A 15,944-nucleotide genomic window follows, 5' to 3' on the forward strand; every position below is an offset into this window, starting at 1 on the left:
CTGGATATTCCCAACCAAAGTCTCCCTGCCACCTCCCCTCATTTCCAGAGCTGCTCCAGCTTCTACAGTCTGGAAAGATTTCCCTGGCTCACCAGCTGGCCAAGTTAACGATCTTACCTGACCTCCAGCTCCTGGTCTGTGATAGTCTTTCCAAGCCCCACGTTTTCAACCCTTGCAAGGCCTGCCAAATGTGTCCCTAACCCCCACTGCACTGCTGCCATAGGCTAAACTGAGGTGGGGTGAGGCATCGCTAAATCTGAGTCCTGCCTGTGTTAAGCAGGTCGGGAAACCAAGGTCATTGCATGGAAACACTTGGTCGCTCTATCCCTTTGTGGTGTTCAAACTTTTGACAGTGATTTGTGGTCAGCAAATGTTTCTTTTCCTTATTGATCCTGCAAAAGTTCAAAGTTAATAACAAAGTATTGATACTATGCTTCAGTGATCAGCAGCAACTTGCTGCAGCATTTGAGAGCACCCCTCCCATTCAGAGGCCAGCTGACAGGCTCTGCAGTTACCTAGGTCACTGGAACCAACCCTTTGTGTTCTCAAAACAAGTTGAGGGCAGGGGCATCATTATAGAGTCCCCGCTCACCCACTCCCAATTCAGTTTCTTGCTAATGAGCCTGGGAAAGCAGCAGATGATGGCTAAGTACTCATATTGGAGAGCTGGATGAAGTTCTCACTCCAGGCTGCAACCTAGTTCACAGCAAGCTGCAGTGACCACTGGGGAGTGAACCTGCAAGATACTTTTTTTCTCTCTCCTTTTCAAATAAATAAATAAAACTTTTTAAAAAAGAAATTCTTTTTTTTGTTTTAAATTGTTCTTTTTTAAGATTTATTTATTTTTATTACTAAGTCAGATATACAGAGAGGAAGAGAGACAGAGAGGAAGATCTTCCGTCTGATGATTCACTCCCCAAGTGAACACAACAGCCGGTGCTGTGCCGATCCAGAGTCAGGAACCATTAACTTCCTCCAGGTCTTCCATGCAGGTGCAGGGTCCCAAGGCTTTGAGCCATCCTCAACTGCTTTTTCAAGCCACAAGCAGGGAGCTGGATGGGAAGTGGAGCTGCCGGGATTAGAAATGGCACCCAGATGGGATCCTGGCACATTCAAGGAAAGGACTTTGGCCGCTAGGTCACCACGCCGGGCCCTAAAAAAGAAATTCTAAAGTTGCAGTGGTTTTTGCCTGAGATCTCATTAATAAATTGTTGGCTTGGAAGTTTGGCAAGGGCCACATAATACTTCTGCAGCCTCTGTGACCCATTGGTGTTCTTCTGAGTCCTCTCACTTCATCCAGACTCCTGGGGTGGTCCTGGACTGCTTGCCCCTGTGCTCTGCCTCCAGGGTCCAGGATCCCTCACTGAAGATGTGTCCCTAAAGAGCTTGCTGCTCTCTGCAGGACAGCATGCACATTCTTTCATATTGGCTGGAAGAGCTTTCTCAGGCTGACCCCTCTCTCTAATGTCTCCCAGCATCCTGTGTGCATATTGGCTGTGCTGTCATCTCACAGAACTTCCCCCGTCACCCTACCACTACAATCCCCAGAGCAGTCTCAGTTTATTAAGAATTTTAGATTTAGGGCCAATTGCAATGTCTCAGAGGCTAAATCTTTGCCTTAAAATGCCAATATCTCATATGGGTGCCGGTTTGTATCCTGGCTGCTCCACTTCCCATCTAGCTCCCTGCTTGTGGCCTGGGAGGACAGTGGAGGATGGCCCGGGGCCTTGGGACCCTGCACCCATGTGGGAGACCTAGAGGAGACTCCTAGCTTCAGATTGATTCAATTCCCGCTGTTGTGACCACTTGGGGAGTAAACCAGTGGGTAGAAAATTTTTCTCTCTGTCTCTCCCTCTCTCTGCGAATCTGCCTTTCCAATAATAATAAATCAATTAAATAAATAAAAAGAATTTTAGGTTTATATGAAAGTTGAATTAGGTAGTACAGAGATCTTATATACTTCTGCCCTCCCAATTTCCTCTGACTTTTAGTATCTTGCATGTGCATCGTACATTTGTTACAGTTGACTAATATTGACATATCATCACTTCAAGTCCATAGTTTCCATTAGGGTCACTCTTTTTCTTGGCAACTAGTATTTTAATACCCATTAAAAATTTTTAAAAAGTCCATTTCTCCTACTTCCGTACTCTTCTCTGGATCCTGGTAAGACTTTTCAAGGCCAAACGTGAATCTCAATTTTTCTGCAAAGTTGCCTCTGTTTATTTTTGGAATGGGACTGGAAGAGAGGGAACAGGCAGAATACAGAAGAAAACCAACATTTTATCAGGTACCTAGTGTGTGTCAAATAACATGTAGATTCTTTTAAATCTCTCTGTTATCCTACAAGATAAATATTATTGCAATAGTCCTTCTTTATGAGCAGTTTCAGCTACTGAAATCAACCACGGTCCAAAAATATTAAATTGAAAATTCCAGTAGTAAACAATTTGTAAATTTTAAGTAACTTTTGTTACAATATAATGATGTAATTTTTCTGTGTTTTATTTTCTTAAGATTTGTTTTATTTTGAAAGTCCGAGAGAGAGAGAGGGAGAGGGAGATCTTCCATCTGCTTATTTACTCCCCAGGTGTCTGCAATGGCCAGGGCTGAGCCAGGCTGAATTCAGATACTTCTTCCAGGTCTCCCTCATGGGTGCAGGGACCCAGACACTAAGCCCATCTTTTGCTGCTTTTCCCTGGCCGTTAGCTGGAATAGAAACGGAGCAGCTGGGAGATGAACTGACACCCCTTTGGGATGCCAGTGTGACAGGAGGCAGTTTAACCTAGAGGGCCACAATGTTAGCCCCTCTACTTGATTTTCAGTTGCTTTTGTTAATCTCTCACTGTAACTAATTAAGAAGTGAAGCCTTGTCATGGATGTGTATGTATAGAAAAAAAAGTGTATGTGGAGTTTAGTACCATCCTTTGGTTTCAGACAGACACCCAGGGCTTGGAACGTATCCCCATAGACAGGGAGTGCTGCTGGGTATACCACTTGCCTGCAAGAATCAGGTATAATAAAATGCCCAAAGCCCACAGCTAGTGATTGACTTACACCATTTCTGCCCCCAACTCCAAAGCCTCAGTGTTCTCTCTCTCTTTCAGTATCCCAGGACTGGACCTGGCTACTTTCTCAGCTCAGAATTTTTACTGGACCAGAACTTTAGGAAAGGAGAGAAGTAGAAGTTGATGACTCTTGCCATCCTTTAAGAACTGATGGACGGGGGCTCGGCAGCGTGGCCTGGTGGCTAAGGTCCTCGCCTTGATCGCATATGGCCGCTGGTTCTAATCCCGGCGGCTCCGCTTCCTCTCTGTCTCTCCTCCTCTCAGTATATCTGACTTTGTAATAAAAATGGAATAAATCTTTAAAAAAAAAAAAAAAAAAAGAACTGATGGACGGGGCCCGGCGGCGTAGCCTAGCGGCTAAAGTTCTCGCCTTGAACGCACCGGGATCCCATATGGGCGCCGGTTCTAATCCCGGCAGCTCCACTTCCCATCCAGCTCCCTGCTTGTGGCCTGAGAAAGCAGGAGAGGACGGCCCAATGCTTTGGGACCCTGCACCCGCGTGGGAGACCTGGAAGAGGTTCCTGGTTCCTGGCATCAGATCGGCGCGCACCGGCCCATTGCGGCTCACTTGGGGAGTGAAACGTCGGATGGAAGATCTTCCTCTCTGTCTCTCCTCCTCTCTGTATATCCGGCTTTCCAATAATAATAAGTCTTTAAAAAAAAAAAAAAGAACTGATGGACAAGTCACCTACCTGGGTCTGGTTTTGGATCATAGTCACAAAGGCCTGGCCTTTCACCTGGGCCTTACCAAAAAGGATGGCTTGTTAATCTTGACCCTAGCACACTAAATGTCATGTGAAGGTGGTTATGTATGTAAATAGTTCATTAATTCTGCTGAAGCAAAGTACCTCCACGACACTAGGCTCTTTCATACATTGGCCTACAAGACTTTTCTTTCTTCCTCTCTACTCCCCCTGCCCATCGTCCCCTCTCCTTGCCTGCCCCAGTTTTTCCTTTGACTTTGACCCCGTCTTCCTCTGTGTCTCCTCTCTCTGAATGTGTTTTCTCGGAAGTTCTCCTGAGTATACTTTCTCCATTGATTCTGTGTAAATGATCACCCTCCGTTCTTGGTGAATAACTGGGGTCACAGTTCCTGTCTGGTGTGTGGCCAAGGCGACAGAATTGGTGGACCCGTAGGCTAATTTTCCTAAGCCAGCGCTATCAAGCGTTTCAAAAACAGTTTGTTTTTGCCAGGGAAGGTGAGCAAATATAGGACTAAGTTTAAACAGCCCTCTGGAGTTATTTTTGAAGTGATTGCTTCTAAATAAGAAGCATTTGAAAATCTCACAGCTTTCTTTACAAGTACATTCCAGAGTCGTGTATTTTGCTAGTGTCTGCTGATTAATTACGATCCTGTGCCACCATGAAAAGCCCTGGTGGTTGTTTCTGTGCAGCTGTGGAGGAAAGAAAGCAAGGCCCAGTGACTCTGCCAGCTCTTTTAGGACGGTGGGGATTGAGGCCGAGGGAGGTATTTTTCCCTCCAGCCTGTGTGCCGGGCGGTTTGAGTCCCTGCGGGGTGTGGTGAGGGAGTGACATCTGATCCTGCTGCTCTGAAATAACACATCCATTATTAGAGAGGTCCTTGCCAGCCTGCACTCCAAGACTTTCCTGCATTCTCCCGTGCAGTTAAACTCTGCTTAGGAAAACAGAAGGAGTCTGAATTCATTTGAATTCTGTAAATCCAAATGTGCTTGACATGCATTTGGTGTGCTGCATACACCTGCCCTACCCCCACCCAGGGAAACCTGTCACCTTACCCTTCAGAGTCTGATGACTTTGAGTCTGTTTTATCCTGCTCTCTCATTGCTTCTCATGCCTCCCTTCTGTATCCATATGTAACTCTCAGTGATTGCTCTACTGCCGAGTCCAGCCCCTTGTTGACAGGAGAGAAATGGAGAGAAAAAATTGAATCTAGTTGCTGAGAAGGAATTCTCTGCAGTTTGAGTAAATAATGCAGGAGAGGAAAAGAAAAACAAACAAGTATCATTACAACAGACTTTCAAAAATCCTGACTGTATTTGCCTTGCTCCACCCGTTCCTTCCTCAGCTCATCCTGGGGATTTCTCTCACATGGTCTTTTTCCTTAGCACTAGGTAAGGTCAAAAGGTTTGTCTGTTCCCTCTACCCTAATATTCCCTATTGCACAGTTGTTCTCACAGAGGCCTGCTGGGTATCTTGGATGTTGTGAATCTACAACACACACACACACACACTTTCACATGGCTTGTGCCACTTGATTTTTGGATCTGTGGCCTTTAATGTAAATAAACAGTCAAAAAGACAACAGAATCTACTCGCTGGGTTTTCGTTCTAGTTCTGCACTTATTCTAGGCTGTAATGCCATGGAAGAGTCAAAAAAGAGGGCCTATGTACACTGGTCCCTCTACTCCTGACAGCTAAGGGCAAATGTGCTGAAAAGTTCAAATAGTTAGATACCAGTGCGTGGGACTGGCAAAAGCTAACATTAGTGCCAACACTGTTCCAGTGAGCCCAGACATGTATTACAAACCAATTAAGAATCTCGGACAGTTTATTTTTCCTATCCAGACTTTAAAAGGCACAGTTCAGTTTTATGTGAGACTCTATCTCTCTGCTGAAGTCAGTTTATAGGTTTTCCATCATCATGAGACCCTTGGAGCAAACGATTGGTCACAGAATAGTCACTGACTTGAATTGTACAAGGAGCCCAGGGACCGAGTATGGGCTGGGGACCTGGAGCTCTCATCGACAGCTGTGCCCTCAAAAACTAACATGCATTTCTGTAAAAAGCCCACAGCCATGTTCCGCAGGTGCCTCTTTTCTCTGAGAGTACTATTTTGAGGAAACCTAAGAGGGAGGAGCTGAGCATTGAGGAAAAATCTATTTTTCACAGTATGATACTGCTTTTTCTCTTTTTGGTTTAGGTTTTTCATCTGTTACAAGCCTACTCAGACTCCAAACACAGGACGAATTCAGAGTTTGAGCAGGAGCTGACTGACATCACTGTTTGTATGAAAGCCAAACTGTGGCTGGCCAAAAGGTATGTTAAAACCCCACACAGCTAAGGAGTTATCAGGGTTGGGAATACACTGGAGAATTGCTGTTTCTAGTTGTGGGGAGTTTTAAAAGTCTCTGGAATGAGTTTTCTAAACTTATTGGAGTATTTATTCTTTTAGAACTTCGGGTTGTGGTAAAGAAAGAAAAATATTTTCTTGACAATTTTGCAAAAACTGCTGAGTGAGTGAGGGACATGTTCTGTGACTTATGTATCTACCAGTCAACTTGTTTTGTATTTAATACCTGCTATATGCCTGCTCCTGTGTTTGGTATTATAACTACAAAAGTTAGTCATGGACTAAATTAAGTGGTACAGACTCTTAGTTGTCATGGCAACTTAGAAATGAACCATTGGGGTACAGCCTGAGCAGCCAGGTTAAATGGGGGGAGAGAATGGAGGTTCTGTTTTCAGGTGCACAGGAGGCGAGTTTGGATTAAGCAAGGTAAAAAGAATGGCTGGAAGCATGTATTTTTTTTTTCCCTTTATCATTTTTATTATGGAACCCAGAGAACATTTCCTGTGTGAAAGGTGAAGAAGGGAAAAAAAGATTTCTTGGGTAAGAGTGGTTAGAGAGTCCTGTCAGCCACACAAGCATCCCAGGACTTTGGACTTTGTTGTCACTGACATTGTTGCAGCACAGCCTTCTCCAACCCTGTATGTATGTTCTCTGAGTCCAAGTAATTCTGAGAGGCCTATGTGCCCCCCAGGTTCTTTGCTGTGTATGGGGAGTTCAGGAATCTGGGGCTCTCTGAAAGTCATCCTGTTGGATCCCTGCTTCCAACCAGGACTGGCCTGAGAAAGCGAGCTTTCTAGTGCTTGTAATGCTGTAGGGAAGCAGTTACTGCCCCTCAGCCTGCTGCTCCTTCTTGGATCTCGTAGGAAGCCGTGACCACCAGCTTTCCAAGTCCACTCTGTCCCCTTGGGGTGGAGTGACAGGCCAGCTGTTGAGTGGATCTTTATGCCACATGGTGCCTGTCAAGTCCGCTTGGTTCCTGTTGCTTTCTCATCTGCCTTGTCATCAGTTGTCTCCCCCCACACTCCCCTTCTCTGATTTTTTTTTCTCCATGATTTTTAAGCCCTAGAAAACAAAGGCATGAGTCATGGCAGTTCACTGGGTTTGTGTCTTCTTAGCCCAGAGTCCAGGAAAACCACTTCTCTGTTTCCAGTACAGTCAACTCCCTATTATCCAAGTGTGAATTTTCCGCTTCATGGGTGGTCTGTGGATGGTTCCCAACACCAGGTTTCCTCTTTCTCCCCAAAACACTTTTTACAAGTATTAATCAGGATGTGTTCTGAGCCTGCAGGAGCTTTTGGAAGGAAACTGTGCTGCCAAAGCCAGTACATTCTGAAGCTTTGTGTCAGGTTCTCTATGTTATCCACGTCATTGACAGGATGACCTTGAACTCCTGCATAACGCTGTCAGTGAATGAAGAAGCCTCAGTCAGCCCTGTCCTTGGGGGGGGTCTCCTGCTGAGAGAAGTGTTTGTCTACACTGGGTAACTCAGTACTGGCCTGAACTCACTCTGGATCCCTGTGGTCCCTTCTCAAAGCAGACCCTGTCTTCATTTTCTCACCTGCCTTTCCAGGAAGATGTTAGGAAGCAAATTATTCCAAATTCAACTGCTGAAGAGTCTTCTTTATATCCCCCACAATTTACACATGAAAGAGAAATAAATTACTCCTTAGAGCTTACTAAGGCTTTTCTGTATCTTTGGAGTAAAAGCTATGAAAAGTGGATACTCCTGAAAAAAAAATGTCAATTTGAGTTTTAGAAACAGCGCCTTTTTTTTTCTGTGATTTATTTGATCATTAGCTTGAGTTCATTGATTTCAATAAATGCAAAAATGTTACCAAATGTGTCACTTGCCCTTTTGGTCTCAATTTTCAAAAAATATTTTCACTTGAAGCCATTGGATAACCAATCCAGTTTCTAAATTTGGACCCTGAAACAAAAAAATTGAGGGCATATAAAATAAAGACTTTTGCCCTATATTTGCATTTTGAGTTTGCAAGAACAATAAGAATTTATATGAGGTGATTTAGCAATAGCTGTGGAGTTGCTAAGGAATTTTGGTGTTGCATGGCCAGCTGGCAGCATGGTCCCAGTAAAGAACTGGGCTTCTCCTCTTGCAGCCTGCTTTTCATTCCAAGATGTCAAAGCCTTTATGGAAATCAGCTCCTTAATCCTTCAGGTCGCTTCCTTCCCCTTTTTCCTCAGTCCTTTCTCCTTGGTCCAGGTCACTGTCTCTCTCAGCCACAGTGGGGAAACCAAGCTGAGTCAGGCCAGGAACCGAGTGAAGATCAGAATCAGCTGCTGGCCCGGATAGGGCTGCTGGGGGGCGCCACGAAAGAGGAAGGACTGAGGCAGGGATTGTGGTTCAGGCCACCACTCTTACTATTTGCAGATTCCAGCTCTGCTGTCCCAGCTGGGAAAGGCTTTTCAAAGCCTGTCAAATACAGCAAAGAGAAAGGATTTCATTTAGGTTGAGAGTTGGAGTGACTCCTATATTGGACCTAAATTTTTCCGAGATGCATTTTGTTTTCCGATATGTCCTCCTATAATAAGAGGAAGAAAGATAAGCATGTGAATGTGTGTACGTGTATATGTCCATGTTGTGTGTGTACTCCTTTTAATCAACATGGTGAGCCCAGTGTGTTATTTAGGTTGAGTGCTAAACAGCGGTGATGAACAGAAACAAACACGTGTCTCTGTTTTCTTCGCTGATTGTCACTGCAGAATATATGCTTATCATAGAAAATAATCAGACGCGATCTTTTAAAAAGAAGAGAATAAAAGTACTTTTACCACAATCTAGTAGAAACCACTTTTTGATTTGGAAACCACTGTTGTTGGTTAATAGTTTCATATAGTTAACTTTGCTTTTATCCTATGGGTCTTTTTTAGCATAGTCAAAATTTTACTATGCATATGTTATAATTTCCTTCTTTTTACTTGACAGTGCCATGAAAGTATTTGCTGTTTTATTTTAAAACTTTCTGATATGGTAGCTCCTGAAAACAGTGTTATAGTTTCTTCAAAAGTATGCGAATAAAATTGCTGTAGAAGCTGGCAGGTCCATTTCTGGGTACATGCCAAAAAAAATTGAAAGCAGCCTCGAAGAGATATTTGTAGTGCCATATTCATAGCTGCATTATTCTCGATGGCCAGAACATGGAAACAGCCCAAGAGTGAATATTGCTTGGATAAGGAGAATTGGTAGGAAACTCTGATACAGGCTATCATGTAGATGAATGTTTAGGACAGTTGTGCTAAGTGAGATTAAAAAAAAAAAAGTCACAAAAAGACAAATATGGATTAATACCTTCTGTAGAAAATACTGGAGCATTGAGATTCCTCGGAGTCAGACAGTGGAGTAATAGCTGCCGTGGTGGGGAAGTTAAGGGAGAATTAGATATGGTTTCAGTTTTGCAAGATGAAAAAGTTCCAGACATTGATTACACACCTATAAATATACTTAATATGACTAAGCCACATGCTTTAAAATATTTGAGAAGGTAATTGTTACATTATATATGTTTTGCTCCAAATCTTTTTTAAAAATTTGATGACAAATATTTAAAACAGAAAAATTTGTATTAGTTTTATCACCTGGGCATCTCTAAACAAAACATTTCTGCCTATTTTTGAATTAAAAGTAAACTTTGAAAAAATGTAATTTCTTGAAGGTATTTTTGTGACCCAAATAATCAATCAGTCCTTAAGTTTACTTAATCACTGGCCGATTGTTATTACTTCAATTTTTTTCCCATTGTTTTTTAGCAACCCAAATAATGTTCCAATGAAAATCTGTGTGCAAGTGTATGTGTGTGGGGGGGAGTAATATGTATTTTTTTTTTTCAAAAAGTTAATGGAAATGGAATTAACAGATAAGTTTATTTTGGTACCCCAAGTTTTGAAATCCATGCCCTGAGTTTTCATAGTCTGCATTTTATATGAATTTTTTCCAAGACATCTTCGTATTCATGGAATTCTAAAGTTTTAGCATGAAAACAAATCTTAGCACCAAAGCAAACTTATCATTTAGTTCCGTGTTCCACAACTTTTTTTTTAAAGATTTATTTATTTTTATTACAAAGTCAGATATACAAAGAGGAGGAGACACAGAGAGGAAGATCTTCCGTCCGATGTTTCACTCCCCAAGTGAGCCGCAATGGGCCGGTGTGCGCTGATCCGATGCCGGGAACCAGGAGCCTCCTCCAGGTCTCCCACATAGATGCAGGGTCCCAATGCATTGGGCCGTCCTCTCCTGCTTTCTCAGGCCACAAGCAGGGAGCTGGATGGGAAGTGGAGCTGCCGGGATTAGAGCCGGTGCCCATATGGGCTCCCAGGGTGTTCAAGGCGAGGACTTTAGCCGCTAGGCTACGCCGCCGGGCCCCCACAACGTTTTTGAAGTACTCTCCTATCAGTGTGTGTGACTGTGGGTTTTTGCCTTTGCTTTGATTGCCAGGAGTGAGCTAAACTGATCAAGAGAATACAACAATGTTTAACAATTTTGATGGACACCGGATTGTTTTCCAGAAGGGGGCCTGTCATTTCATCTTCCCAACAGCATTACATAGGAAACTACCACTAAAATTTTAACTGAGATTTTTAAAATAAGGTTAAGGAAATTCTGACTTTTTGAAAGCTTACTCTGTGCCAACCCTGTATGGCAAGGTTTATGAATAGTCTTTTATTCATTCTCCTCAAAACTACTATAGTATAAAAAAATGTGCTTTTTCTGCTGTGCAAACAAGGGAAACCTTTTTTGTGTAAGATAGCCAGTTTAGTTATCATTTCTGTTTGGCATGTGTTAACAAACAAGTCATCCAAGTGTAGGTAGTTTCTCAGTTGGTACTTCTTAGATCAAAACACAGAAATGCCACTCCTTAGCACTGTATCATCGTGGCTATTTAATAAGGAGCATTCCCTAAGTATTAACACTGGCTGCCACCAAAGGCTGGCCTTAATGAGTGTCTTCACATCAAGCTGGCCACAGGCCTGTCTTATTGGAATTGTGCAATGTTTAAACGTATCAGAAATCACAATAAATCAGGGATTTTCAGCTTCTCTTTAGAACATCTGGCAACACAGGGCCCAAATTCCCATGTAGCTGTGGGGGACCAGCACTCCGACTGGGTTTCCTGTCTTGGTGGCTGAAGCATGTTCTCTGGGCTTCGCTACTGGTCCTGCCCAGTAGGTCTCTTGTGAGGTTACCTACTGGATGCCCTGCTCTTGGCATTGGCACTTGTTAAGTGTGATCCTGATGGATGGGGCTTTCACTCCAGGCAGGAGCACTTGTGGCTGCAGTGCAGAATGCTCTGGAGAACTTTCAGAGCCTCCATCCCCACCCAGAATGTCTGATTAAGATATTTTAAATTCTGCCCATTCCCTTAAAAAAAATGCCTTTTATATTCTGGCTATTTATTCATGCCGCAGTTTGGGTTTTGACTATACCTTTATCACTTCATTCAAATATTTATTGGGCTCCACCATTTACCAGGGTATATCAAATGCAAATTCTATGACTACATGTTAAAGCTACAACTTCAGTGTCAAGAGGGCAACAAAACAGTCTTATTGAATAAAATCATAGCCCTAGAATTTAGAACTTAGGAAGCACCCTGAAGTTTATTATCATCCACTCCCACTTTCAATCCCACATATAAGGGAAGCTGCAGTGCAGACCGGTGGGAAGATGTGTCCATTCTCACATAGCTGACCAGGAGGAAGATCCCACCTGACTGGTAAACTATTGTTTCTTGAGGACTTGCCTCCCAGCTCCTTGTTAGACTCTTTCTACTGGACCACACTGCCTCCATCTGTCCAGTGTTTTTATGCCAGGGCTTTGAAAGGCAGGAACTTCAGCAATCTCTGGAGCAGTACTCTGAGAAAGAAGGATCAGCTAAGATGAAGGCTGTGGATCATTGGGCCTACAGTCAGGCTGGGATCCTGCTGGTCCTGGAGCAGAGGACGCACTTGAAAGAATCAGGGTCAGAACGTCAGCCACTGTGCCCATCCAGTCCAGTTAGAAGTGCCCCCACTCTCACAGCCTCATGCCGAAGGACTTCCGGCCAAAGCTTAGAGCTACAGGACAGAACTGAGTTTACCAAGGGATTCAACCTGGGATTATCTTGGCATCCACCTGGGAAGACCTGTGTGAAGGACTGTGTGGCCCCAAGGCTCAGTGGGGGAAGTCTCCACTCCCTTGTCCCAGCAGCTGGTCTAGTGGCCTCAGTGCCTGGGGTAGGCGCAGTGGTTTGTTGGCATTCATTGAGTATTTATCTTGTTGAAAAATAACAGTCTGATATTCTGGTGAGAAAAACAGCCTGTCAAGAATACAGGAATAGATCCCAAGGTTACTAGGAAAGCAACCTCGGGTATGTAAGCCTTTGAATAAAGTAGTGCTAATGAGAGGGAAAGATGGTGAATGGTGGAAATGTTTGTTGAAGACCTACTCTGAGTATCATCTCGCCTCAAGTGACTTGTGATTTGCAAAAATCCACTGTGTGAGCCGTCCACCTGCTTATTGCTTATCCCACTTGCCTCTGCATTCCCTGGCCCCCCTCCCTCCCCTTGTGTACTTCCCTCATGTGTTTACTTCCGACCACTTGCCTGGCTCCTTCCTGGTTACCTTGTTATCCTCAGTCTCATCACTTCTCCCTTTTCTCTTGCTTACTGATCCCCACTAAGCCAAGGGGTGTGATCCTTGAGGGCCTGGGGACTTTGATGTGCAAGGAAAATGTGCTTATAGAGACAAAACCGGGCCTGACTTTTGTGTGGCAATCCCAGTTCATCCCTGGGGGTCTGGGGGTGGGGTCTGCGGCCAGCTGCCAAAATTCTGGTTTAGGATTCTGTTTTGCTTTGCAACAGCTGAAGGCAGCATTTATTTTCTAACTACCAGATTTATTCACACAAGAGACTATATTTCCCAGGCAGAAATGCTGGGGTTGTGGTCTAATTCCATTTTCCCACTGTTCACTTAGCCTCTTCCGAAATCCCTTGTGCCTCCTAGATGGGCCCTTCCCCAAGAAAGAGGCCTGCCTTTCGCAATGACTTGAAGTGAAAAGAGACCTCAGGCCTCTGCCACAGCTGCAGGTTGCTGTTTCACTTACTTGCCATTGAAATGAATCCAGGCCAGAGGGATTGGTAAAATATTCAAATGATCATGTGGAATTTTAAGGCTATCATTTGTGGTCCCTGCCAAAACTTTAAGGGAGGCAAGTCTTAACAGGGATGGTTAGTCACATAGCAGCTTTCCAGACCTCGCTAGGGCTTGTGTTCTATTTGTTTCTCTCTCTCTCTCTCTCTCTCTCTCTCTCTCTCTCTCTCTCTCTCAGTTTTAGGGGGAAAGAGGGAAGGGAAGAATAGGCTGTCATTAAGACCCCCATTTTGTACTCCTGCTCAGTCTGTTCAAGTCACCTTGAGCCTCAAGCCGATTTGAATGATGACAGAAATGAAGTTGGGGTATTTTAGACCCAAGCTTGTTCACATTTATTTGCTTCCCTTAGAGATTTCTCAGGGATGTTTAAGATCATGATATCTCGTGATGAGATGTTTATATTTTTTTAAAACCAGAAAGAAGCATTCAGTCATCACATTTCAACCCAAACCAATCAAACAAGGTGCAAAACATTTTCTTCATCAACTATTTCTAATAAAAATATAACCTGTGGGCCTGGCGACCTGGCCTAGTGGCTAAAGTCCTCGCCTTGAACGTACCAGGATCCTATATGGGTGCTGGTTCTAATCCCGGCAGCTCCACTTCCCATCCAGCTCCCTGCTTGTGGCCTGGGAAAGCAGTCGAGGACGGCCCAATGTTTTGGGACCCTGCACCCGCGTGGGAGACCTGGAGGAAGTTCCTGGTTCCCGGCTCCAGATCAGCGCAGCACCAGCCGTTGCACTCACTTGGGGAGTGAATCATCGGACGGAAGATCTTCCTCTCTGTGTCTCCTCCTCTTTGTATATCTGACTTTGTAATAAAAATAAATAAATCTTTAAAAAATAAAAATACAACCTCAGGTTTTCAAGAAATAATCTGATTAAGACAGAGCGTGAAGTTTAAAAAATATATGGAGTATTCCTTGTTGACGGGCTGAGCTTATGGAAGCTAGCCTATGTAAAAGCAGTCAGGCTAATCAATGTATTAAGCCAAGCCTTTAAACAAGTTGCCCAAGATCAAAGCTTCGTCGTGTTGCAGCGAGAAGTAACAATAGTCTTTTTACTCAACTGTACACCAAGAATTTAACCCCCAACTGCTGATGCCGCCTAATTTTTTTTAAATGATGGAGATCTGGGTTCTCTAGAGGGCTCAGAAATGCCTCCTCTGCTATATGTGTAGCTGATGGCCTATTAGGTTGTTGCTGTTGCCTTGCTTGCAAGAGAGTGCAGGTTTTCGTGTGTTCATCATATCCCCGTAAGATTAGATGAAGCCTTATTGTCTCAGATCATTTTTTTCCCATTATCATATAATGTGTTCCATGTTTTGGATAAATCAGCACCTTCATTTCCTTCACTGAGTCATTCCCAGAAAATTAAAGCAACTTCAAATTCAGAAACGCTACAAGGCAATAAACATTAAGAATGTATTTCTGTTTCAAAGACTATGTAAGACAAGTATGGGCTTCATTTATTATAACAAAACTTGATAAATGCTAGAATGAATCAAAGTGTGTAACAGGAGCTGTGAATAGAGAAATAAATGACAGCTTGTGGCGGTTAGCTTGCAGGGGTTCAAGGGAGTCTTCTAGGAGGAGAAAAAAATTATTAGTGATCATTAATTATTAAGTTCCTTAGGTTGGAGAGTGAGTGAATTAATGATGGTACTGAGTCTTTGATCTCATTGGCCTGGTACACAGAAGGAATCAATACAGTGCTCAGGGTTGTGGAGAGTGCCTTGGGTATACAGAAGAGGGCCCTCTGTTCTCAGGGTTTAGTTATGGTCCATTTTAATTGAAAAGAGAATTTAAGCATATGAAATAGCCAATAATGAAGCAAATATAGAAGTACAAATAAAAAGCCCAAGAGTTGAAAGCAGAATGTAGACTGGGATAGTCAGAGGAGAGTTCCAGAGATGAGATGAGCCTGAGAGCGTAGACAGCAGCAGTGAGGGGAAATGGACATGCCAGGATGGTGGCCGCGTGTGCAGTGACAACTGCCAGTCAGGCATGTAGTATATGCGGGACCATATGTTGGCAGAATTGAAGAAGAGATGCTGTGTTTTGAGAGCAGTACAAGATTTGATCCAAGAGTTCAGAGGAAGTCAGTAAGCTCAGCCTATCACTGGTAAGTAGGCTACTGTCAGAATGCATGTGAAATACAGTGGGGATTGCTTTTTTTTTTTTTTTAAGATTTATTCATTTTTTTTTATTACAGCCAGATATACACAGAGGAGGAGAGACAGAGAGGAAGATCTTCCATCCGTTGTTTCACTCCCCAAGTGAGCCGCAACGGGCCGGTGCTGCGCCAATCCGATGCTGGGAACCTGGAACCTCTTCCGGGTCTCCCACATAGATGCAGGGTCCCAATGCATTGGGCCGTCCTCAACTGCTTTCCCAGGCCACAAGCAGGGAGCTGGATGGGAAGTGGAGCTGCCGGGATTAGAACCGGCGCCCATATGGGATCCCGGGGCTTTCAAGGCGAGGACTTTAGCAGCTAGGCCACGCCGCTGGGCCCGAGTGGGGATTGTTTTAAACCTTTCTAGCTCTCACTGTGGTCAACAGAATTCAGTTTTTGTCCTGGTGGTTAGCAGAAAGTGTCCTGTTAGTAGCCTCCCAGCTCTCCGTGCCTGTCACCTGGAAGCCCCATTGCCTCTAGCTGCTAGTAATGAGAATAGAAG

The 15,944-nt window shown here is 43.9% G+C and overlaps 1 protein-coding gene across 1 annotated transcript in view; it reads left to right on the forward strand.

The window, feature by feature from the left end:
* THADA (THADA armadillo repeat containing) overlaps positions 1-15,944 on the forward strand; it is a 332,219-nt gene that overhangs the window by 223,347 nt on the left and 92,928 nt on the right. Inside the window, exon 29 of the mRNA XM_058668010.1 lies at positions 5,972-6,087. Within this exon, the coding sequence (XP_058523993.1) occupies positions 5,972-6,087 (116 nt within the window). The remainder of the gene's footprint in view (positions 1-5,971; positions 6,088-15,944) is intronic.

The sequence above is a fragment of the Ochotona princeps genome, chromosome 8 (assembly GCF_030435755.1).
Source record: "Ochotona princeps isolate mOchPri1 chromosome 8, mOchPri1.hap1, whole genome shotgun sequence".
Taxonomy (NCBI): Eukaryota; Metazoa; Chordata; class Mammalia; order Lagomorpha; family Ochotonidae; genus Ochotona; species Ochotona princeps.